The following is a 24,240-nucleotide window of genomic DNA, read 5'->3' on the forward strand; positions in this document are numbered from 1 at the left end:
CACCAACAGAAGGGAGACAGAAGTCTCCTGTATAACTGTGAATGGGGGGAGGGGTGGGGGATGGGGGCATGCCCTCTTGGCCCATGTCTTCACTGGGCTGTCCAAAAGAACTCTCACTCACACTCCATCTAGACAAAGGGAAATGGAGCCACAAATGTGAACAGAGCTCTTGCTTGTGGAGGATGAGGTGAAGGAGAGAAGCTTCCAGAAGGGAGTGGACCTACCCTGGAAGGCTTCAGACCCAGCGACTCCAGGACACTCACCCTCAGAGAGCAGCCCGGCAGCTTTTGGACCCAGGTGGCAGATAGTTGCCTCTTCTCATCACACAGTCAATGATCTCAGAGGCCTCCCAGGCTTTGCACGGACACACACACACACACACACACACACACACACACACACACACACACTCACTCTGCTGTCTGCTGAAACCCAGTATGAGGCCCTTTTAAAATTTATTTCAAAGCCTCTTTCCCTGTCTTTCCTTCTTCGCAGACTGCATAGAAGCGAATCAAAATCAATGCTCCTTGGCTGCCAGAGGGAAGCAGGGATAAAGGGGGAGAGAATGCCAGTGCTTCACACACTGTGAAAGTTGTGGGGGTTTTTTTTTTCTTTTTGCAATAACACCACCAACAGAAAAGCCCCTCTCCCTGTCTCACGCAGTCCAAGTCACAGCACAGCAGAGACAGTGGAAACAGTAGAGACACAGCTAGCATGCTTTAGTATCCTAATACAAATATCCATCCAGAAGTCAAACCTCATATAAAAACAGGCATTTAAAAACAAGCCCATCAAATTTGGGGCGATGGAGAAGCACACTCAAATGAACGACGTGCAAGCCAAGGCCCAGATTCGATAAATAATGTGGTTTCCACTACTACGGGAGAGTATTTACAGAGGGCTTGGCTGACACGTTCCTTCAGGAAGTCACGCACCCGGCTCTCTCAGCAACACAGCTTCATTGAAATGAAAACCACCGGAGATGCCAACCCCTGTGTTTGGAGTTCAAATCCTCCAGGGAGGTATCATAAGCTAATAGGCAAAGTCAGGCTCAAAAACAAAACACAAAAAAGGGAGGTTTTCTCTGACCTCTCACCCTCATGCTGGGTCTCTCTGGGTCAGCGTGTCCCCACTGCGTTCTTGACAATATCTCTTTGAAGAAGCTAACACCTCCGAGTCCCACCATGGTACCCGTCTTCCCTGGAAATGCGACGCTCTGCAGCAACTCTTTTTCCTTGCTAGGAAAGAGACTAAATTCAAGCAGAGAGAGCCTTCCAGATCATTCTGGAACGCTCTGTGTCGTTCTGGCTTGACGAGGGCACGGCCTGCTGCCTGCTGTTACCCTGCCAAACAAGCACTTTATTTTATTTTTTATTTTTTTATTTTTCCCCCTTCTCTGCTGAATTCAGTTCTGGCAGTTAAAAGAGGGAGGCTTCAGCATTAAGTCCTTAGTGGCATTTTTCTTTAGTGGGTTATTTAGAGGACTCTAAGGAGAAAATGGCTGGTTGATGGCAAACTGAGAGAGTGCACTCTGGGACCAGGCCAGGTGCAGCAAAGTGGGCCGAGGGGCCAGTTCCCTTGTAGCCCTCTGCACCCTACCAAGCAATGCTTCCCAGAAGACCTCTTGATCCCCAGGCACCAGGCAAGTCACCTGCAAATCCAGCCGGGAGAAAATGACTCCCAAATGCGGGGTGCCAGGGCAGGATGTCAGCCTGGACTCCAGGGAAACCTTGTCTCCAAAATTAAAAAGGGGGGGAAAGGTTAAAAAAAATAATAATAAGAGTAACGGTCTCACTGAGCCCACAGCAGGCTCCCACAAAGACCACTATGGGACAATGTAGTATCCATGCAGAGGAATAATACCTGTTTCTTTTGGAGTCTTTTTTTTTTTTTAAATGAAAGCAAAAATTACCCACCACTCTTGAAGCAGTGAGCCTTTGCAGCCAAGTGTCGGTCTAGCACACAGCTTCATTATGTGTGTGTGTATATATATATATTTATATAGTTATGTTAGCCCTTCTAGAAACTTCTAAAAACAATAGCTTATTCTGTGTGTGTGTGTTTGGGGGAGGAGGAGAATCAGACATTTCATTTAAATGGTCCGCCCCTTCCCCCAAAAATCCCCTGCTTATAAATCACGCTCCATCAGAACCATCTCTTGGCTCTTTAATCTGTAAAACGTAAGCCCTGAATTCTCTCAGGAAGTAGGGGGAGGCCACAGCCACCTCCCAGGGTACTGTTGCAGAGGGAGGAGGGACTGCCATCTCCTGAGCAGCTCCTGGCCTGCCCCTCCCATCTTCTAGCCCCACCCCCGGGGGGGGCAGGTTGCTCCTAAGCTCCTGCAAGTACATCCCTGCCCCCCCCCCATAGAGAGACTCTCCAGTGTCACTTTTGTCACTTGGCCCTTTTTTAAAAAAAGAGAGAGTGAGTATTTCAAAAGAGCAAAATAGAACCCTTTCATCCCCTGGCCTTCCGGGTCTATCTGCCAGACCCTGGCCGTACCAAGGACACATTTAGCACCAAGAAGATTTGAAGCACCAGACGCACTAGATAACTAGGAAAAGAAAATGATAATCCCATTTCTCTGGCTGTGACCATGAGATCTTAGAGAACTGTCTAGACGGGCAGAGAGAGGCTAGGACACGTCAAGAAATGGAGGGACCCCAGGTTGCCCCCACGTCCCCTCTGTCTTTGTCCATCTCTCCTTCGGCCAAGTTCCCTCTACTCCACGCCAGCATCTGTGCTGGGCAGTTGGTCCTCGCTGAGGCTGATCCCACCGGTCCATGTAAGTTTCCTGCGCACACAGCAGCAAGCATCTTTCTCTCTTCCCCCGCTGCCCTAGACATTACAAAGTCTGAGTTCACATCGTGAGGTGGGGAAAGGAAAGGGACCGTGTCCCCTGCAGGCATGCACAGATAGGGAATTTGTATTTTTCTCTCTTTTGTGTGTGTGTGTGTGTGTGTATATATATATATATATATATATATATATATATATAGCTATATGTAAATAGCATTGGGGTGGCTAGCTCTGCAGCTGGACTTCCCGAGGGCTTCCTCAGTCCGTGTTTCCACCGTCAGCTCTGGGTGGGTCTTTACACTCCTGCTTCCCTTCCAAGCTCCAAGCTCCAGGCTCCGCCCTCAGGAAAACGGAACCAGCTTCTTCCAAGGACACAGGGTTTCGCCAACCTGTGGGAATAAAGATTTGTTTTCTGTCAGTGCAATCAGCTTCCAGGGTGATGTCAGTGCAGAAGGGAAGGGGAGGAGGGGACTTGAGACACAAAGCTCTGACTGGGGAGGGAAGAGCTCCCCAAAGCTCCTCACAGTCCCAGAGGCTCTGCCCGTGTGGCAGTAACAGTCTTTCTTCCCTGAGTTCACAACATACACACACACACACACACACACACACACACACACACACACACACACACCTGCTTTCAGACCTGTACATTTACATGTGCTTTGTCTATAATTAAAAACAGATTTTAAGCCAGGTTTGGTGGCGTGCACCTTTGATCCCAGCACTCCAGAGGCAGAGGCAGGTGGATGGCTGTGAGTTCAGGGCCAGCCCCGTCTACACAGTGAGTTCCAAGACACCTAGGGTTTCTCTCTGCAAGAAACCTCTGGTTCCACCGGCAGCACTGCTGTAAACATACTCGTGCATGCCTGTGGACCAAGTGCTTGGGAGATGGAGGCAGAAAGCTCGAGAGTTAAATAAGTTTATTAGTAGCAATAGGTATATGGCAGGTAGATGACTAATAGATAAATAATATATAAATGATGGGCGTATGGCAAGTAGGTAGATGCATGGATTGATGAAGGTCTTTCTGCTTTGTTTTCTTTTATGTGTATGTAATGTTTTGTCTGCACATGTGTCTGTACACAGTGCTGTGAAAGCCAGAAGAAGAAGTCAGTTCCTCTACCACTGGAGTTACAGATAGTTGTGAGCTGCTGCCCTGTGGGTGAGGGGAATTGAACCCGGGTCCTCTGTAAGAGCAGCCAGCACTCTTAACCACTAAGCCATCTCCCCAGCCCGGATTGATGACAATCTAAAGATGAATTACCCTTTCCTATTTAGGGACACGTCCTCCATCTATTCTTCTCATGCTTCCATCTGCCCATAGTCCAGACAAGAGTTGTGGACCGTCTAGTTTTGCCGCTCATCCATTCATCCACTTGTACCCCACTGCCATGTGCTATGAGCCACTCCTATGCTCCTTGACCATGGGAAGTTCCAGGGTCAGTAGAGGCAGAGGGGAAGAAGTTCTTTCTGTTTGTTTGTTTGTTTGTTTGCTTGTTTGCTTGTTTTTTGAGACAGGGTTTCCCTGTGTAGCCTTGGCTGTCCTGGACTCGCTTTGTAGACTAGGCTAGCCTCTGCTTTCTGAGTGCTGGGATTAAAGGCATGCGACGCCACGCCCGGATGGGAAAGAAGTTCTTAACATTACTCTCCTGAAGAGCAGGTGCGGTCTGGGGAAACATGGGATATGGCAGCCCCAGGAGAGGCAGCACGTAGGCACAGAGAGATTCCTACTGAGAATTGGATTCCAAAGAACTAGCCAGGCTACCATGAGGCTCTCAGGTCTGGGTATGGGAGAACACAGAGCTAGAAAGGGGAGTGAGCATGCACCCGAAACACCAAAAGCTAGCACATAGTAAACAACACTGGCAACAGTGAGAAGATTCTCTGATGGATGATGGAGACAGTGCTGACTCAGTGGTATAAACACAAGCATTTAGAAGGCAATTTGATAACATGACTATTTAGCAAGACAGTAGTAGTAGGTGCTTTCTTGGGCTGTGGTTTCCCTAGAGAAGAGTCCTTGATCAGGTTTACAGAACCAGGCAAGCGTTCCTTCCTGTGGGCAGGCCCTCGATTCCAAGTGCAGAGCAGTTGATTGCTGCCGCATCATTTGTGCCACTGTTGCATCAGAGGCTAAAGTGCTAAGGATAAGCCACTGTGGCGTGCTCAGCCCCAATGAGGATGGATATCACAACCCCTCAAAGTCCCAGGGGATATCACCATAGTGGGGGTGGGGTGAGGGTGGGGGTGTGGGACAGAAAAAAAACGAGCTGAGGATGGGAAAAATGTGGAACAAAAATATGTCTTCTGGACATGATGGGGACTGTGGAACTCCTGGCAAGATTGGACCGGTCAACATTTCCTCAGGGACGGGGAAGGGACTCATGGCTTCCCACTCCTCCCACTGGTGCAGCCACAGATGATGTGTCCTGGCTCCACTGACTAATTTTTTACCCACACTCAGACTGGTAACTCTAAACTAAGTGGGCCAGAACAGAAAGAAGACATGGAAACTGGAGGAGGCCCCGCCAGTGAGAGAGAGAGGAGAATTGAGGGTGAAAATGATCTTTTTTTTTTTTTTGAGACAGGGTTTCTCTGTGTAGCCTTGGCTGTCCTGAACTTGCTTTGTAGACCAGGCTGGCCTTGAACTCACAGTGATCCACTTGCCTCTGCCTCCCAAGTGCTGGGATTAAAGGCGTGCGCCACCACGCCCCGGCTGACTTTCATTTTCATTACATAAATATATGAAACTGTCAATAAAAAAAAAATAGGGAAAATCTGTACACAGACATTCATAGCAACACGATTCAAAATCAGTAGGTGGAATGGATCGAGCTCAGTGTGGCGCGCTCAGGCTGTGGAATCTTACTTGGCTACAAAAAGGAATGAATTTCTATTGATTCTTAACACAAGTTGGATCAAACTTGGACATCTTATGCTAAGTAGAAGAAACCAGGGAGGAAATGAGAAACACGAATTGTGCATTTACGCTAAAGATCAACCACAGAAGGCAAGTGTTTGGACATGGAAAGCAGAGTGATGCTTGCTCAGGGCTATAAGGATGGCAAAGTCCTGGGGCGTGATGGCTCAGGGACATTTTCTTTTCCGTTTGCTGTTTGTTGAGACAGGATCTACCTCTGCAGCCCAGGCTGGCCTGCAACTCACAAATTTTCTTGTCTCCAGCTCCCCAGGGCTGGGATCTGAGTATAAACACTGCACTAACCCCCACCTGACCAACTTCAGAAGCAAAGGTGACACAGGTTCTCAGGGGAGACACAGACATGAAGAACACACACCATGGCTTGAGAGAAAGCCCACAGATCTTTATTTCCTGGTTAGAAGAAAAAAAATAAATCCAGAATGTTGACTGTATTAGTGGGTGTCTGTGGTGTCTGGCTTTCTGCTGAGTGTGTCCAGAAAGGGACACAGAGACATTAGACCCTGGACACTTTCTCTTCAAGGGACTTCCCACTGCTCACAGACCAGGCAGCCCGAGCCCATTTTGCCGTTCTGCAGAGTGGTGACAGCCTCCCCATTGCCAACCTTGGGGCACCACTACATGCTAAGCTTTTCTCATGTCTCTGTGTTGGACCCTTGCCAACCTCTTCTCTGATGACTCAGGTTCGGGCTAGCCTCTGCTTCTGTCTCTTGCCTGGACACAGACATGCTTATCTGACTTCATGATGTGAGTCCAATACACGGTCCCTACGGTCCACAAGAGTGAGTCACAAGGATCCAAACTGGTGACTGCAAACCATAGACTTGCTTAGGCATTGGTAGAAGATTCTGCAGCCATCCACCCATCCATTATCTTCCTTCTCCACAAGGAGAGCGTGGCACACTGGGGTCTGTTGGCTCAATTTTCTTAATATATTTTATTACACCTTATTAACCGAGCATATGTCACTTATAACCCGACTAACCAAAACAATAGGAAATGAGGATTAAGGAATACATCAACAAAACCGTAAGGATATCAGTCCCGAGGAACGATTCTTCTGCGTAATCAGCAAGATTTCTTCTGCTGGAACCTGGAATAACCAGAACCCAGAACCTCAGCAGGAGACGAAGCCCCGAAGCCTTCCCTCAAGTGGTTCTCTATAGGAGCATCTTGAAGTGGAGGGATGAACAGCCAAAACTATGCAAAGTCTCCAAAGGCCCCGCCTCCAGTTCTGGGCTCATTTATATATCTCCTCCTCCCAGAGTCTGTTTACGGGATCTTTTCAGCTGGCAACAATCAAGTTCCTGCATGAGGTGGCTGGTCTTCTAGTGGATTAACCTCACCTGTTCTCTCACAAGACCATTCCAGTCCCACACTTGGTATCCTAAAAAAACAGGCTTATCTCTCCTTCAGGGGCCACTTTCTATCTTCAAAGAATCCAGAACTGGAGCCGGCAGTCCACTTAGCTGATACACATACCTGACTGAGTTTATGAAAACTAGCTTTGATGACTCCTCAAAATATCATGTAGTTGATACCTGACCACAAGGCTATGGGGGTAAAAAAAAAAAAAAACAGCAGAGCCCACATCTGTAACCAAGAGAGAGAGTGGGAGCTCTGCAGCAGACATGTGATCCCAGCACTCAGGAGATGGACGCAGGAGAATAGAGCAATGAAGGGAGCGGAAGGAATATTTACTGAGCACATTCTGTATACTATACCATGCTGAACGTGTGCTAAGCATTGGTCTCTGGGCTACAGAAGAGCAGGACCCTTCTGATTTATACTGGGACCCAAGACTCTTCCTCTCTTTTGCTCCCTGGTCACCATAAGGAAAGCAGCTGTGCCCTATCCCACATCCCAGCCCCAAAGCAATGAAGTGGAATCAGTGAGCCAGAGTAGTCCTTCTCTCTTGATAAGTTGATTATCTGGGCTATTTTGTTACAGTGCATTATCATCATCAACAACATCATCAATATTAATTATTATAATTGATTTGTCTTCCAGTCTCATTGGGGAAGGCATGACAGGTCAGAGGCCATTGCTTGGGGTGATTTGAATGAATAATGTCCCCCATAGGCACATTTCTTTGATCACTTGTCCCCATTTGGTGTTTACAGCCTAGAAACCAGGATGGCGCTCAGCACTGGTTAGCCCTTGTCAATGTAACACAAACTAGGGTCACCTGAAGGAGGGAAGGAAATTGTCTCTGTCTGATTGGCCGGTAGCAAGTCTGTGATGTGTTTTCTTGATTGATGGGGGAGGGCCCAGCCCATTGTGGGAGGTGCCATCCCTGGGCAGGTGGTCCTAGGTTGTATAAGAAAACAGGCTGAGCGCCAGGTGTGGTGCTGCAAGCCTTTAATCCCAGCAGAGGCAGGCCGATCGCTGTGAGTTCAAGGCCAGCCCGGTCTACAAAGAGAGTCCAGGACAGCCAAGGCTACACAGAGAAACCCTGTCTCAAAAACCAAACCAAAACAAAACAACAACAACAAAAAGAAAACAGGCTGAGCAAGACAAGGCAAACAAGCCAGTAAGCAGCGATCGTGCACAGCCTTTGCTTTAGTTCCTGCCTCCGGGCTCCTGCCTCCAGCTTCCTGCCTCCAGCTTCCTTTCACGCCGTACTACAGGATAAAATAAACCCTCCCCTCCTCAAGTTGCTTTTTGTTCAGTGTTTTAGCACAGCAACAGAGAAGCAGACTGGGGCAGGCTCTGCTCACCAAGGCAGCCTCCGAGAAGACCCAGGATGTGAACTGAACCTCAAGACACAAGCATGGTCTTTCCGTATATAGGAGGGATCATAAAGTGACCTGGGGCGATCAGAGGACTCGAAAGGGGTGAGGGTGGGGGTGCACCAGGAAGCAGTAGGAACTGGGGTTGTGCCAGATGTTAGTCGATTGCAGCTGGTGAAAGGAAGACGATGACCATGGCTTCTCGTTAGAAGAAAGGCTAGTTTCAAAACTGTCATCCCCCATGATACCAAAGGGAACGCAGCTTTCTTTCTAGGTAAATCATTGAGCGTGTAAGGAAATTCAGAGTTGCCTGGGCTTGTCAGTCAGCTTGCCATTACTGTAACAAAATGCCCGAGATAATGACTTTATCAAGAGAGAAGGTTTACTCTGGCCCACTGACTTGGTTTCATTGCTTTGGGGCTGGGATGTGCGACACAGCAGAGCTGTTTCCCTTACAGTGACCAGGAAGCAAGAGAGAGGAGGAGTCTGGGGCCCCAGTGACCTCTTCAGGGGTACACCTCTGAGGACTGGAAGACTTTCCGTCAAGTCCCAACACTGAAAGGTCCTACTGTCTGCAAGAAGCACACCAGAGTAAAACACGCCTTCAAACGCTCAGCTTTGAGGCTACAACGAAGCCACAGCCCTGCAGCTGCCAAAGAGCCTGACTCGGAGGCCATCTAAGCACTGTTTACTGAGTGGCATTCACAGCGACATGAGCTCATGTGTGGGACAGGCCTGGGCGTGCCTTTTTTTTTTTTTTTTTGAGGGTTGCAGATCTCACCCTCAGAAGAAGTCCCATAAACATGCCCAAGGTCCCACTTCCAGATTGACTTGTAACCATAGCAGCCAGTTGAAAGGACTCAAGTGCTCCCCAACAGAAAGTTGGATTGCCAAAGCAAACTGTGTGTGGATAAAAAGATATAAACCTAGGTGGGGTGGGGTGGCACTAAGGAGGCAGAGACAGGTGATCCCTGTGGCTTCCAGGGCAGCCAAATCTTGTCTCAAAAACAAAAACAAGACAAAAGGAAAAAGGAGAAGGAAAGGAAAGGAAAAGGAACACGCCACAGCGTGTGTGCGGACACATACAGAATAACTCCCCCCCCCCCTTTTTTTTTTTGAGACAGGGTTTCTCTGTGTAGCCTTGACTGTTCTGGACTCACTTTGTAGACCAGGCTGGCCTTGAACTCACAAAGATCCGCCTGCCTCTGCCTCCCCCAGAATACCTTTTTATCTGAAACACTTGGTATCAAAGTGGTTTTGGACAGTGTGGGAGACAGATGCCACTGTGGTTAAGAGTACCGTTGCTCTGCCAGAGAACCTGTGCTCAATTCTCAGCTCCCACATGGCAGCTCAAAACCATCTTGAGGTCCACTTCCAGGGGCACCTCACACCCTCTTCTGTCTTCTATAGGTACTGCACACACATGGTGCATAGACATACGTTCAAGCAAAAACCCTTCCAAGTCAAAAGCATAGTTCTCAGAGGTGACATTGTCAGGTCAAAGCCTATATTATAAAATGTAGCACATATTGGTACAATCTTCCTTATATCAGGCAGTCGGCTTTGTAAAGGGTCTGCCTAGGTTAGGCTTGGTGACACACAGCTGTAGTCTGTACTAAATAATAAGTAAAAATGATAATAAATAAGGGGCTGGAAAGATGGCTCAGTGGTTAAGAGCACTGGTTGCTCTTCTAGAGGTCCTGAGTTCAATTCCCAGCAACTGCACGGTGGCTCACAGGCATCTGTAACGGAATCCGATTCTCTCTTCTGGTGTACATGAAAACAGAGCACTCGTATACATTAAATAAATAAACCTCTCTTTACTTTTTAAATTAAAAAGCTAGGTGAGTGTGGAAATCCATCTGTAATTCTTGTGCTGAGGAAGCAGAGACAGGGTATCCCCAAAGGAAGCTGGCCAGCCAGTGAGCCGTGGCTTCAACTGCGACCAAGTTTCAATACACAAGGTGGAAAGAGATGGAGGAAGCCACCGAGTATTAACCTTGAGCCACTGATAGGCACACAGGTGAACTTACACACACACACACACACACACACACACACACACACTTTGGAGTTTATATTTCAGATAGCTGAAATTGTCCAGCTAGACTTAATGGAGATACAGGTAACTAGGTGACAAACATGATCTAACACATATGTGTATAATTTGGCAAAAAGACAAGAGGATATAAGTTTTGCCTTTCCCTTGCCCAGAGCAAGATTCAGGCTACTTCAGCCTGGGATGTTCTCAAACTGTTTCCTTCTTTCCTTCCTTCCTTCCTTCCATTTTTTTCTTTCTTGTTTTTCTTTGTTTTCTGAAACAGGGTTTCTCTGTGCAGCCGTGGCTGTCCCAGACTTACTTTGTAGACCAGGTTGGCCTCGAACTCACAGAGATCTGCCTGCCTCTGCCTCCCGAGTGCTGGGACTAAAGGCATGCGCACCATCTCCCAGCCTTTTGTTTCTCTATAATCTGCTGCATCCACTGCCTGCTGCCCACCAGTGAGCTTGGGCGTGTCGGCTCCCAGCTCTGTGGGGCAGCACCCTTGAAGATGGAAACTTGCTCTAGTGGGTTCTCGCTTCAGTCTCCACCTGACTTTTTCATGCTGGAGGCTGAGGGGAGCTAAGGGAACTGATAAGCCTCTGGGAACGGTGCCCGCTGCCCTTGGCCTGGGCCCTGCCTGCTGTCACTAGGAGCCAACACAACCTGTGAGATTACTGACTCCTTCAGTGTGATAGGAGACTAAAGCACTGTAGCTTCCGCCATTGCCAAGCCCAGCTACTGACTTTCAGGAGGACTAGCTCAACCTAGAACCAAGCGCAATAAACTGAGCTTTCCTTTCACCTTTTGAGACACGGTCTTCCTCTGCTGCTCAGGCTAACCTTAGACTTCTGTCTCAAGCAATCCTCCTGCCTCCCACTCCTAAGCATAGACTACAGCTGTGTGTCACCAATCCCAACCTGGACAGACCCTCCGTAAAGCAGATTGCCCATTATAAGGACGATCGTGCCCATATGTGCTATGTTTTATAATATGGACATGCTTTGACGCGACAGTGTCAACTCTGAGAACTATGCCTTTGTCTTGGAAGGTATCCAAAAAAAAAATCACTATGAGCTGGTTTCCAGGGTTACAAAGTGGGAAAGGGTGGATGTCCATGGAGGAGGTGACCAGATAAGTAAGCGGTGACTCGTGCAAACAAAGGGATGGCTTGCAGCCATTAAAAGGGTGATGTCTGCCTTCCAGCTCACAGCGGAAGATCACAAAGGATGAGCTCAGGCACTTAAAGTAGGATCTGCACAGGTGTGCGTGGGCCTGGAGGGAGGACTGCTGGGGAGGGGGAACTTCCAGGTGGAGGGAGGACTGCCAGGGAGGAACTTGCAGGTGGAGGGAGGACTGCTGGGGAGGCCCCCACAGGTATGCAGAGCCCCCCATAGTGAGCCAGGATGAGCTGAGGTATTGATGGGTCAGTAACCCACATACAGGGGGGTCTTGGTGCCACGTGAGCATAGGGACTCAGTGTTGCTAGGACTTTCCTTATTTTCAAGAAAAATCAGAAATACAGGCTTCCGTAGCATCTGCTTTGTTAGTGTTGCAGGAAAATCCTAAATCAAACAGGGCTGAGGCTGCAGTCTACGCGGAGGCCACCCCTAGCTAACCCATGCTCTTAGGAACAGCTAGGTGGCTTTTAAACCTACCACATTTTACCACTAGGGGCTTCTTCTGGGTTTTGGTTTCCCCAACAGCGAGGGATAGGTTGGATGGTATTCCATGTCCTAACATCAGGTCTGGAGGTTTTGAGAAAGTTGGTGTTTGGGCGGGTCACAGATCTTTTGAGAACAACGGCTCTTCTCCCAAGTAGACATGAACACATGGGTATGACATCAGCCAGGTTTACTGTGTCATTTCTGGGGACTTGCTGACTCTCCTGCATCCATTCTCTGTTCCGCACTCAGGGTCAGGGCTGGGATACAGCCAGACACCAATGCACACAGTCACTTGCTCCAGTGTGAGGACTTCAAGGCCAGCATAGCCAGTCTGGGAGCATGACCCCAGGGTCTCAGCCTAGACCTGGTGACTTCGGCAAGGCTGCTGAGTCACAGATGGGGGAGAGGACAGCACCGGCAGCGGCTTTAAACTGAGCTTCGGCCAAGTTCTCAGAGTCCCTCCCCTGACACCGTGAATGTGGGCTCCACAAGCTGACCTCCACTGCAAAGAAAAGCAACACACAAACTGCCCCCCCCAAACTGTCCCCCTCCAAGGCTCATCCATGGCAGACCATGCAGAGCAGATAGGTCAGCCTGTCTCCTTGACACCAGACACGCAGGGGGCGGGTTCTCACAGTGGGGGGTGGTGTGAGGCCAGGCCCACGTGTGCACGTGTCATTGGGATTCCAGCTCACAGAGGAGCATCAAGGGGCCTTGAAGATAAACAGATGTGCTTAAGGTCACACAGCTGTTAACTGGCAGCGGGTGTGGGTGGGGGGGGGGGTTTCATGTGAAGTCAGCCCAACTCCATGATTCATGTTACCCAGCTGCTGTCCCACAGGCATGGAATATGGCTGAGTATTTATTCTTTTTTGTTTTTTGAAACAGGCTGTATAGCCTTGGCTGTCCTGGAACTCGCTCTATAGACCCGGCTGGCCTCGAACCCAGAGATCTGCCTGCCTCTGCCTCCCAGGTGCTGGGATTAAAGGTGTACGCCACTACTGCCCACCTGGCTGGGTGAATATTATTAATGGTGACGTCAGAATGGATAAGTAAGTCCCACAGTCTGTCAAGTGGTTCTTTTGGTTGTTGTGTGTTCATGTGCGGTTTGTGTGCTTGTGAGGGGTCACTGTCGGGTGTCTTCAGTTTCTCTCCACCTTGGTTCTGGAGACAGGGTTTCACAGAACCTCACAGGGCTGCTGGGTGACCAGTGACCCTCAGCGAACTGTCTGTCTCCACCTCCCCAGCTCCGGGATTCCAGGCATTTGAGCAAAGCCTTGCCTTTATAATCGAGCTCAGGTTTCAAACCCAGGTCCACATGCTGTGTGACAAACCTCACATTCACCGAGCTGTAGCCCCAGCCCCTGTAGGCTGTATTTTAAATCTGGGCTGGCCTTCAAAATGGCAGGTCTCCCGGAAGCCATTTCATTGGGATCAACATGTCCCTGTTATCAGAAGCCATTTCCCCATCGCTAGCATCCTATGTGGTTCACCAAGTCCCCAGTGCTACAATCAAGATGGTGCGATAGGTATGAAGTCTGGCCTGGGGCCCAGGTAGCCTGGAAAACTCTCCAAGCCTTTAGGGACATCACCTTGATCTGGAATTATGTGTACTCTCCCACTGGCTGGAGGCATAGACCATGAAGAACTGCCCAGAGATAAGCATGCACTAGGAGGCGCGTGAGGCCAGCATGGTCTATATGGAGAGTTCCAGACTAGCCAGGGCTACACAGTAAGGCCCTAACTCAAAAAAAAAAAAAAGGAAAGGAAAACACAAACAGAAAGAAAGGTTCCAGTAAGGACGGGAGCAGCTGGCAGGTACATATTGTACCCAGGTCAGTGATGGGAATAAGAGTTGGGGCAGTTGGGGGGGACGACACAAGAGTGAATGTCAGGGTGAGGCTAGATTCTAGACAGAGTCTAGTCTGTGCAGACCAGGGCCACAGGGTGTTTCTCACCACAACGCAAACACCTAGACAGCCAACAGTGTGGACAGGGGATGCAAGTGACCTAAGAGCCACAGGATGCAGCACTAACCAAACCTGGAGTGTCCCAAAAGTGTCCCAAGGGTGGGACAGTGAGATGGCTCAGTGGAGGAAAGCTCTTGCCACCAAGCTTGAGGTCCTGAGTTTAATCCTCAGGAGCTGCGTCGTTAAAGGAAAAAAACTGACCCCAGCAGGTTGGGCTCTGACCTCTATACCTGGGCTGTGGACACACATATACACAAACAAATGCACACACATATACACACACATATAGACACATATTCACAGACACACACATACACACACAGATGTATACACACAGGCATGTACACACACTCATATATATACATATACAGACACAGACACACATACAGACATACGCAGACACACACTCACATGCAAATAAAATATATAATTAATTTTTAGTTTTGATTTCTTGAAACAGGGTTTCTTTGTGTAGCCCTGGCTGTCCTGGAACTCACTCTGTAGACCAGGCTGGCCTCGAACTCACAGAGATCCACTTTCTTCTGCTTCCTGAGTGCTGGGATTAAAGGTGTGTACCACCATGCCCAGCATTTTGTTTTGTTTGCTTTGCTCTTTGGAAAAAAAAATATTTTAAAGAAAAGACAGATATTCTAAATGTGAAGAAATCTATGCTTTTATTGCGCATCTTCCCCACTGGCAGCTTCATCCACCAGGACAGTGGAAATACCCAGGAAAAAAAAGACATCAGAATTAAACATGGACAGACATTTTTGTCATGTTTTCGTAAACAACACCATGAGCAACTGTCCACCCAGAGTGCCTTGCACCAGAAAGCTCTAAACAGCCTCTTGATGACTCAAAGCAAGCTTTGTAGCTGGTGTGTGAGCACCACACTGTTCCACACAAGTGTCTTAAGCATCCTTGCCTATTGATAGCCCAGGGATCCTGAAACAGACCCCTGCAGATATGGAGGGACAAGTGCATTTTAGGGGGCTGGGGTGTAGCTCAGCTGGCAGAGTGCTTGCCTAACATGCACAAAGACCTGGGCTCCACCCCCAGCACCCATAAAACAGTTGTGGTGTCATATGCTGTATGAAGCGAAGGCAAGAGAATCAGAAGCTAAGGTCATCCTTCAGATAAGGTGTTCGAGGTCACCTGGGCCTCTAGGAGGCTCTGGGGAAAAGGGGTGTGTGTAAAAATAATTGTTTTGTTTCGTGCAGAAGATTGAGCCCACGGACCTGCACAGGCTAAGCACGTGCACACCACTGAGCCAGCCCAATGTGTTGTTAAAAGCAAAAGGCAGATGCTGGAGCTGTCTCACATGTTGAGAACACTGACTGTTCTTGCAGGGGACCTGGGTTCGGTTCCCAGCTCCCACACAGCGGCTCCTAACCATCTGCCAACTCCAGTTCCAGAGGGCTCTGATGCCCTCTTCTGGTCTCTGCAGGTACTGATGCAGACATACATGCAGGCAAACACTGACACACATAAAATAAATAAAAAATTTAAAGCACACTGCCTGCAGGAGCTGCCCTTTCACAGGACATGGTCACACTGTCTACACTATGCCATCTGACTGATAAAATACACCTTATCTGTGTCACGTAGAACTCAGCCATCTCTCCTTAGAGACAGCTGCAGAGGAGGCAGTTTATTTGGACTTTTGGTAAAACCTGGGCTTGGTTGGGACTATTCCTAACTCAAGCGACTCTCAGAGCTGGGTCAGAAAGCCCAAGTAGCTCCCACCTGGCTCCCTGTTCACCTCACCGGGATCCCATCCTAAAACTGCCATGTTGTGAGGGAGCCCCAGGCTTCAGTAGAGCTGTGTGATTGAGTTCGGATCCTCAGCGCCTATCTAAAAAGTGGGGTACCAGGGTATCAGAGAGCCTGAAATGGGGGGCTGGAGAGATGGCTCAGAGGTTAAGAGCACTGGCTCTTCTTCCAAAGGTCCTGAGTTCAATTCCCAGCAACCACATGATGGCTCACAAGCATCTATAATGCAATCTGGTGCCCTCTTCTGGCATGCAGGAGAGTACATGCAGGCAAAAACACTATATACCTAATAAGTATTTTTTAAAATAATGAAGTGGGGGGATGATTGAATAGGACACATGATGTTGACCTGTGTCCTCCATACCTGCACAGTTGAACAGTTGCCTGGCCACACCCCAAAACGCTACTGATGAAGATGTGAACAGAGGTAGAAGATAAGAGAAAGTGACTGTGTATGGGTGGTAAAAAAAACAGCCAGTTTGCTTAGTTCGTGATGGGTTTGTTTCCCCCAGTGTATAGCTGTGCAGCAGGGACCAGCAAGTCACCAGGGGCTGGGTCACACAAACATCAGTGATGAGCAGAAGGCAACAGAAGCTGGATCCCCTCCTGCCTCCAAGGTTGGTTGGCTTTTCAAAACCTAGAGATGGGGTGGCTGAATCCACCTGGCGGCGTCTGGGGCATACTTAATTCTCCAGTGATGCTGTCTCTACTTCCAACCTTAAGTCTGGCACTTGAGCGCTTGTGGCCTCTCATGCTACACAGGGACCATGCGGCCTCCTGCACATCCCGGGCTCCTTCTGGAGAGTTCCTCCTTAACAGCTGTCCTCCTGCATCGACTGTCTCCCTCCCCAGCCAAGCAGTGTGCAGAACACTAACCTGGGAGGGCCGCCTGCAGGGCGCACCTTCGGATTTAACCATGTAATCCCCAAAGTACCCTATCTAGCCGGCCAGCCCGACATTAGTTCGTGAAGTAACCCCATAATCGTCCTTGTCACTGACCACTTCTGGGACCCACAGGGTCCTCCTTTCTCCTCCACTCCTAGTCCAAAGGCAGGAGTCTGCTGCCCTCCCATGGGTTCCCCTCTCAAAGACAGATTCCAGGGCCCCATTCTTTCTCCCTCCCCTCCCCCTCTTGAAGCAGGCAGCTTCGCCCCTCCCCCCACTCCCTCCCCACTCACCACTCAGTCTCTTTTGTTTCTCCTGTGTCTTTGAGTAGTGACTGGGTTACCCCACACCCATCCTCCCCGCCTGGCCTCACCAGCCTCCGAGGTGCGGAATGTGCCGCGCACCCTCTCTTTCCCACACCATTACCTCACCAGGCAAACCCCCCTTTCACTGCAAGGGGGTTGCCAGCCCCTCAAAGCTTCGGCTCCACTTGGCGCTTTGCTAAGACTCAGGTAGATGCTGCCTGCCTCGGTTTCCCATTTTTGACATGATGAGAACGAATTGAGTGAAGTAAATTGAGTGAATCAAAAGCCAGGCCCAGCGCTTTTAAAGAGCTGCTGTCTTAGTACCCCCACCCCCACCCCCATCCGCCCTAAAAGAGGATGGCGGTCCTTTACAGCCAGGCTGACTGTGGCTAGGGATGGAACTCAGGAGCCCCTGTGGGCTGAGCAAACCCTTTAGCACTGAGCCGCATTCCCAGCCCGTTGGGTCCCCAAACCTACCTCTAATGTATGCAAACTCAAATAAATGTACCCGTGTGTGCACATGCAGAGGTCAGGTGTCTGTATTGTTTTCCACCTCCCCCCCCATCTCCAGTCTCCCCTCCCCCACATCATTTTAGCTCAGCTGTCTAGCCACAGAGTCCCAGGATCCCCCATCTGTGCCTTCCATCCCTCCCTCTAGAGCTGGGGTTACAGCCCCATGCCCCGCCACAGGGCTTGGACGCGGATGTAGAGGGTTCAAACTCAGGTCTCCATGCCTGCACAGCAAGCAGTTTACCCACTGCGCCACATCCCAGCCTCCACTGCCTTGTCTGTTATATATACCACCCTACCCCTACCGAGGCATGAGCTGACTTCCCAAGAGGGCAAGGAAAACTGGCTGGGGGTGGGCAAGGTGGCTCGGTTTGATCTCTCAGGACATACTCAAAAGGAGAGAATCAACCCATGCACGTTGTCCCCTGACCTCTGCACTTGTGCCACGGCACTCACGTGCCCACACACAGTAAACAAATATAATAAAAGTAATCTTTCCCACTTCACCAGCAATGACCATGGCCCACGCTGGAAAGAGGGTCAGTGGTTAAATGCTCAGTAATAGTCAGGATAGCTCCCTGAGCAACTGTGTAGTATTAGTTTTACTATCAGTGTTGTGCTCCGCTGTCCCTCACCGATCCTCACAGCAACCCCAACCCTTACAGGCACCCCAGAAGCAGCAAGCACTGTTCATTCCATAAGTCTAGGCTTTATTTCTTTTGTTCTTTTATTTTTATTTTTATACATGAGAATGCTCTGTTTTCGTGCCCGCCAGAAGGAATCTGATTCCATTACAGATAGATAGTTTTGAGGCACTATGTGGTTGCTGGGAATTGAATTCAGTACCTCTGGGAGTGCGGAACCACCTCTCCAATACCTCTTTTGTTCTGTTCTGTTCTGTTCTGTTTTGTTTTTGTTTGTGTTTTTTGAGGCAGGGTTTCTCTATGTAGCCTTGGCTGTCCTGGACTCGCTGTGTAGACCAGGCTGGCCTCGAACTCACAGTGATCCGCTTGCCTCTGCCTCCCTGAGTGTGGGGGATTAAAGGCGTGTGCCACTACTACCCGGCTCCTCTTTTGTTCTTTTTATTGGTAGTTTTGAGGAATGTTACTTGCTCACAGCTGGGGCTCAAAACAAGTTTCTTGCACCCACTGACCCTGGTTAACGCCAAGCCCTAAAAGAATGGAAGTGGTGTCCCCACCCCCAGCAACCTCCCAGAGATATACGAAGTAGATAAGACCTTCCCACCCTACCCCCATGCTGGGGAGAGTGGAGAGCACCCCACACCCATGCTGGGGAGAGTGGAGAGCACCCCACACCCAGTACACAGAGCTCAACCCATCACCCTCTCAGCTGGCCCACCTTGCTTTAGCCTACTTGGGCAGACTGGGAAATGGTGGGCTTGGTCATCTTGTCATGGAAATGAGGTAGAGAGCCCAAGCCAGCGTGAGAGGACCCCTGACAGGAGCTTCAAGGGGTGCAAGGGACCAGCTGGAGGAAAGCACGGTACCTCCAGGGATCAGGAGGGGGCAGAGAAGTGCTGGGTGTGGCAGTTGGGGGGGATGTAGTAAGCAGGAGAATCCTGGAAGGCACCCGCAGGGATTGGGGAGGGGGGAAGGGGTCAAGGTGTCCCTGAGTCTGGACGCAGCGCTACCTCTGGGACAGAAACAGAGCTAGGGCAGAAAGTCAATTCTAAGGCAAAACTTACCTGCTGTCTCCCTTACACCCCCACATCCATACCCCACCAAGAAAATCCCCGCCGCCACCACCCTGCCATCCGGGTTCCAGTTTCCCAACTTCTCACCCTCTTCAGGGCACAGAGTGGAGCACCAGTTCAGCCTAGATCGCAGCCTCTTTTTCCGGGGCCCCTGATCACTTCAACCCCCAACATGCATGCACACCTGTACAGGCTCTGGCCCTGGTCCCTGGGTAAAACAGTCTTGGCCTCCTGGGTGGACTGATATTAACAGAGCACTTCTGCAATGGCTCCTGGTGCCCAAGACCCCAGAATCAACGTCCCAGCACGCGCGCCGCCCCCCGCCCCCCGCTTCTATTAGAGTTCCTTTCCTTCCTATTGACTTTCACACCTGCCATATCTCCTTCTCCACCCCACCCCCAACTAGACAACCTGCTTTTCTTTCCCCAGTTCATCGCCTGTTTTCCCTTTTCCTCTCTCGCCCGCCTTCATTCTGCCTCCTCCAAAATTCCACACTTTGGGCGTCTAATCTGTGGCACCCTCCAAAATATTGGTCAATCCCGGAATTCCTCAGCAGCGGTACTTTTGAAAGGAGGGACAGAGGGGAGGCGCGCGTGGGACCTCCAGAGCTAGGGAGCCGGGCGCAGGGCGCCCCTAAGCGACAATACTCTTCGCCAGCGCCCGGGCTGCGCGGGCCCACGCGGCATCTGTCGCCCGCGCTCCCGGCTCACACCCGCTCACCCCCGCAGCTTCCCGGGCGCTGCCACCCCCGCGCTCCGGCTGCCGCCTCTTCCTGTGGCGCCTCGACAGCCTCCCAAGGTGTTTGCGCACCGCGGGGCTGGGCTGGGATCAGGGCGACATCTCAGGATCTCTGGCTACCTCACCTGTGATATTCACCTCTCGAATCTCGGAGGTCAACCTAGTCCGTCTCCCCCCACCCTACTCCCATTCTCTGAAGCCTCTCTACTTTAAGAACCTAGGAAGTCGCCCCAGACACTTCTGCTCCCCCAAAACGCCGAGCACGGAGCCTGGCACACCGCTAGTGCTCACAGGTCGCCTTACCAAGGACCCACACCTACAACCAACCGACACCAAATGTTAGCCTTTCAGCACCCTGTGACAGTCTGGAGCACACAGCAGGCTCCTACACAGCACAGAGTAGCTAGGGAGGTGACTGGAGGCCAAGCTCTAAACCGCGACACCTCGTGGTAAAAGATGCAACAAAGTTACCGGGGAGACGGGACGCTGAAGTGCGCCCGCCTTCGGGAAGAGGACCACGACCTAGCTAGTAAGAAACTTCCATGGGGGCGGGGGTGGGGGCGGCGGTGTCACAGAGAATAGGGACTCACAAACTGCAGGTGTGACACTTGGGGAGAAAGGAGTTGAAAGCGGAGATATGGAGACCTGGGAAAGTCTGGAATGGCAAGTGGATTGGAGAGGGCTGGGGACTCTAGAAACCGCGGTGCATAATTAGGGGGAGGCTTTTAGCTTCCTCCGGTGTGATTCTGCTTCGTGTGTTTAATGAGGCTGGTGGCGTTTGTGGTGGCTAAAGCCCCCGTGCTGCGGAGGGGGGGGGGAGAGAAAAGTGAGGGAAGAGAAGGGAGAGAGGGAAGGCAGGAGGGAGAGAGTGAAGGAGAGAGGAGAAAGTGAAGACAGCAGAGAAGGGAAAAGATAGAGTGGAAAGAAAAGGGAGGTGTAGACAAGGAAGAGAGACAAGCCAGAGTGACAGAGTGACAAGACAGCGACAGAGAGAGGGATGAGATGGAGAACTTAGGAGAAAGAAGAGAGGAGGAACGGGAGAGAGTGGGAAGTAAAGAGTGAAGAGAGAATAGAAACAGAGGAGCAGGAGGGAAGGAGAGAGAGAGAAGAGAAGAGAAGAAAAGAGAGAAGAGAGAGAGGGAGAGAGGAGAGAAGAGAAGGGGGAGGCGGCGGAGCAAATACTCAGGGTCTGGGCAGAGAGAGACAGAGGGCAAATGGGGAAGAGGAGGTCTGCTGCTCCCCATCTAGGCGCCCTGGCTCCCGCTGTCAACGCTCGTTCTCCCGCCCTTCCCGCGTACCTGTTGCTCGGTCCGGGCTGGGTCTCGGCTCCGGTCCCCCCCACCAAGAAGGCCCCGCGCGCGCCGCCTACGCGCTCCGCCTGCCGAGCAGCCAGGCCGCCAGCGCCGCCACCTGCGCGGCCGCGCACAGCCAGGGCCAGCGGGCGCGGAGCGCGGGCAGCAGCGCGGGTAGCGGGTCCCGGGGCCGCGCGCGGCGCCGCATGGCGCGTCGGTGCAGCTCGTCGCCCAGCGCCTGCAGCCTCAGCGCGGTCACCTGCGCCGCCGCCCAGCGCAGCCCGGGACGAGCGTCGCCACAACCGCACACGGCCGGAGGCCCGCGGCCGCGATGCCGGGGACACGGGCACATGTCGTGCGGAAGAGCCTCCCCGGACCCCAAGTTTCGCCCTGCGCCGCGCGTTTGTTGTGCTGACGGCGCTATTATTAATTAAAGTGTCACATGGTGGAGGGGGCGGGGAGGGCGCGGGGAGGGGGTTACATCATCCGGCCCGGGGGGGGGGGGGAGAGTGTGTGCAGGAGAAGAAGCAGAGAGGTAACTTTTAACCCTCGCGACGCCGGCAGGGCGGGGACAGGCGGGGACTCGTGGCTTGGGGAGGCTGGCCCCGGGCGTCTGCCGCCTCGCTTCCTAGGCTGAGGGAGGCTCCCGCTTGGACCTAGCCTCAGAAGCCAGAACAGTGCACACTGGGGATGGAGCCTGAGCAAAATCGGTCGTTATGAGAAAAGATCCCCAGGCTGTTGTGTGGCTTGAGGGGTGGGAGGCAAAGGGATTCGAGCCGACTTGCTGGGTTTGGGGGCTGACTTGGCACCTGTCAGTTTTCGGGTTGGCGCACACCCTCATGACCCCCTTCTGGTAACTTGACTTAAGCGCACCCCAGGTGAGAGCCTGAATCCTGGAATCGAGGCGGGGACCCGGGACTCCAGGGGTCAGACTCCAACTTAGGGTTGGTTGAGTCGCCTTTGCACTCAAAACAACCCCCCCCACACACACACAGAGAGAGAGAGAGAGAGAGAGAGAGAGAGAGAGAGAGAGAGACAGACAGACAGACAGACAGACAGACAGACAGATACACACACACACACACACACACACACACACACACACACACACACACACACACACACACACCAAGGACCTTTCTAGAGAGAAGTTCCTGTTGTCTGCTTGCTTTGTGAGGAATATCTTTCCTAACAGGGTTATGGTTTATAGCGGACCCTGTAAGCCTTTGGCTTGGTGCCCAGTGAGGTGACCTAACCCAAAGAAAGACCAATCCCGTTCCGCCCCAGCCTGGGAAGTCCACTGGAGAGGGTGCCAACCAGCAAGGAGGCTCCTGGGACTCCTGAGGGTGCCCGGGAGACCCGCCCCAGGAGACCCACTAGGATTTGGGCAGCTTTGGGTTCAGACTTGGAGGAGCAGGAAGATGGCCTAAGAGAGAGTTTCCATCTCCTGCTTCTGTATTGTCAAGACCTGGCAAGACTTCTGGTCCCTTGGGAAAGATTCTTCATGGCCATGAACTTGCTGGAGTCGCCCCAGTAGTGATCCTCAAGTCTCAGCATTACAGAAGCAGAGGGGTGGGGGTGGGGGTGGGGGGGTTAGGGGCTGGATCACAAGTTCAAAGCCAACCTGGTCCACGTAGTGGTTCCAGGCCAGTCAGGTCTACAGAGGGAGAACCTTGTATTTAAAATCCCCAAAGAGTCAGGGTACTTGCAGCCCAGCCTGGTGACCTAATTTCAGTCCTGCGAATCTGTGTGATCCAAGGATAGAACTGATTGATGCCCACAAGTCATCCTCTGACTCCATATGCACACTATGCTATGTGTATGCACGCACATTAAACACGTAAATAATAAATAAAGTGTTAAGAAAGAAAACAAAAACAAACCCCAAAAGACAGAACGCTGTGGAGTCACCTTTTTGGGTTTGGTTGTTGCTGTTACCGTTTCTGTTGCTTTCGTTTTGTTTCAGAAAGTCCTGCTATGTAGCCCAGGCTGGCTATGTAGCCCAGGCTGGCCTTTAACTGCAAACTCCCCTGCCTCATCCTCCTGAGTGCTGGGATGACAGGTGGCATCTCCCTGGGTGGTTTGGTGAAGTGACAGTCAGAGCTTAGCACAGCCGGGGCTGTGTTGTGCTCTTGGTGGCCTTCGCCTTCACCCAGTCTCAGTGACTCTCTCTTCCCCGGCTGCAGCGGCGCCCGCTGCTGAGTACTTTCCATGCCAGCTGCCTGCTAAGGTCCTGGCACGTGCTACTGCAGAGACTCTTCTGCTGCTCTGTTTTCAAGAAGAGGAGGCCAAGGCCCCCCGGTCCATGAGGCCTCTTGCCCAAGACAGGGGGTTAGTGCAAAGCAAAGCCTGGCCCTGATCTAGGACACCCAATAGCAGGCACAAAGCTCTAGTTGTGGTTTTACATTGGCCCCTGTATCCTGAGACTGAGAGTACCTCCCTCCCAGGACCGGGGCCCAGACTAAATGAAAGAACCTTGTGCCAAGCGCCTGGCATGCAATGGGCCCAAATAAACCTTGGTCCCCTCTGCTTCTGGCCAGAAAGCCTTTCCCATCTCCTGGGACTCCCCCTCCCTAATCCCAGCCATCCTTACGGAGGGCAGCTGAACCACTGCCCGCGTGTAGTGGTCCAAGATTGAAGATACAGTGTCTATTTAAAAAGCCTTTTGGATTTAAATTGAACAATCCCCCCCTCCCTTTTAATCTCCACGCTTTTAACGGCCCACTTCATGGACATTAATTTTAATGGGACGATTATTACCCTGTTTGGAAGCTTGCCCCTCGAAACGCTGGGCTCACAAGGTGCCACTGGGTTGGCTCCCAGCAGCTTGGATGTTTTCGAAGTAGAGAGAGTACAGCTTTGGCCTTGGGGGATGAGAG

General features: G+C 51.2%; 1 protein-coding gene across 1 annotated transcript; it reads right to left on the bottom strand.

Annotated features, from left to right (window-relative positions):
- Positions 1–694: 694 nt before the first annotated feature.
- On the bottom strand, positions 695–21,745 carry HRK (harakiri, BCL2 interacting protein). The gene is made up of 2 exons (XM_084763470.1): positions 21,368–21,745; positions 695–3,188 (listed from the first exon to the last, which is right to left on the bottom strand). Exon 1 carries the CDS (start codon positions 21,711–21,713, stop codon positions 21,435–21,437), a length of 279 nt encoding a protein of 92 aa, XP_084619596.1. The 5' UTR covers positions 21,714–21,745; the 3' UTR covers positions 695–3,188; positions 21,368–21,434.
- Between the last annotated feature and the right edge of the window lie 2,495 nt (positions 21,746–24,240).

The sequence above is a fragment of the Acomys minous genome (assembly GCF_964271855.1).
Source record: "Acomys minous genome assembly, chromosome: 16".
NCBI lineage: Eukaryota > Metazoa > Chordata > Mammalia > Rodentia > Muridae > Acomys > Acomys minous.

Excerpts from the sequence above, each read along its gene's own strand:
- HRK (XM_084763470.1), bottom strand. The coding sequence starts at position 21,713 with ATGTGCCCGTGTCCCCGGCATCGCGGCCGCGGGCCTCCGGCCGTGTGC.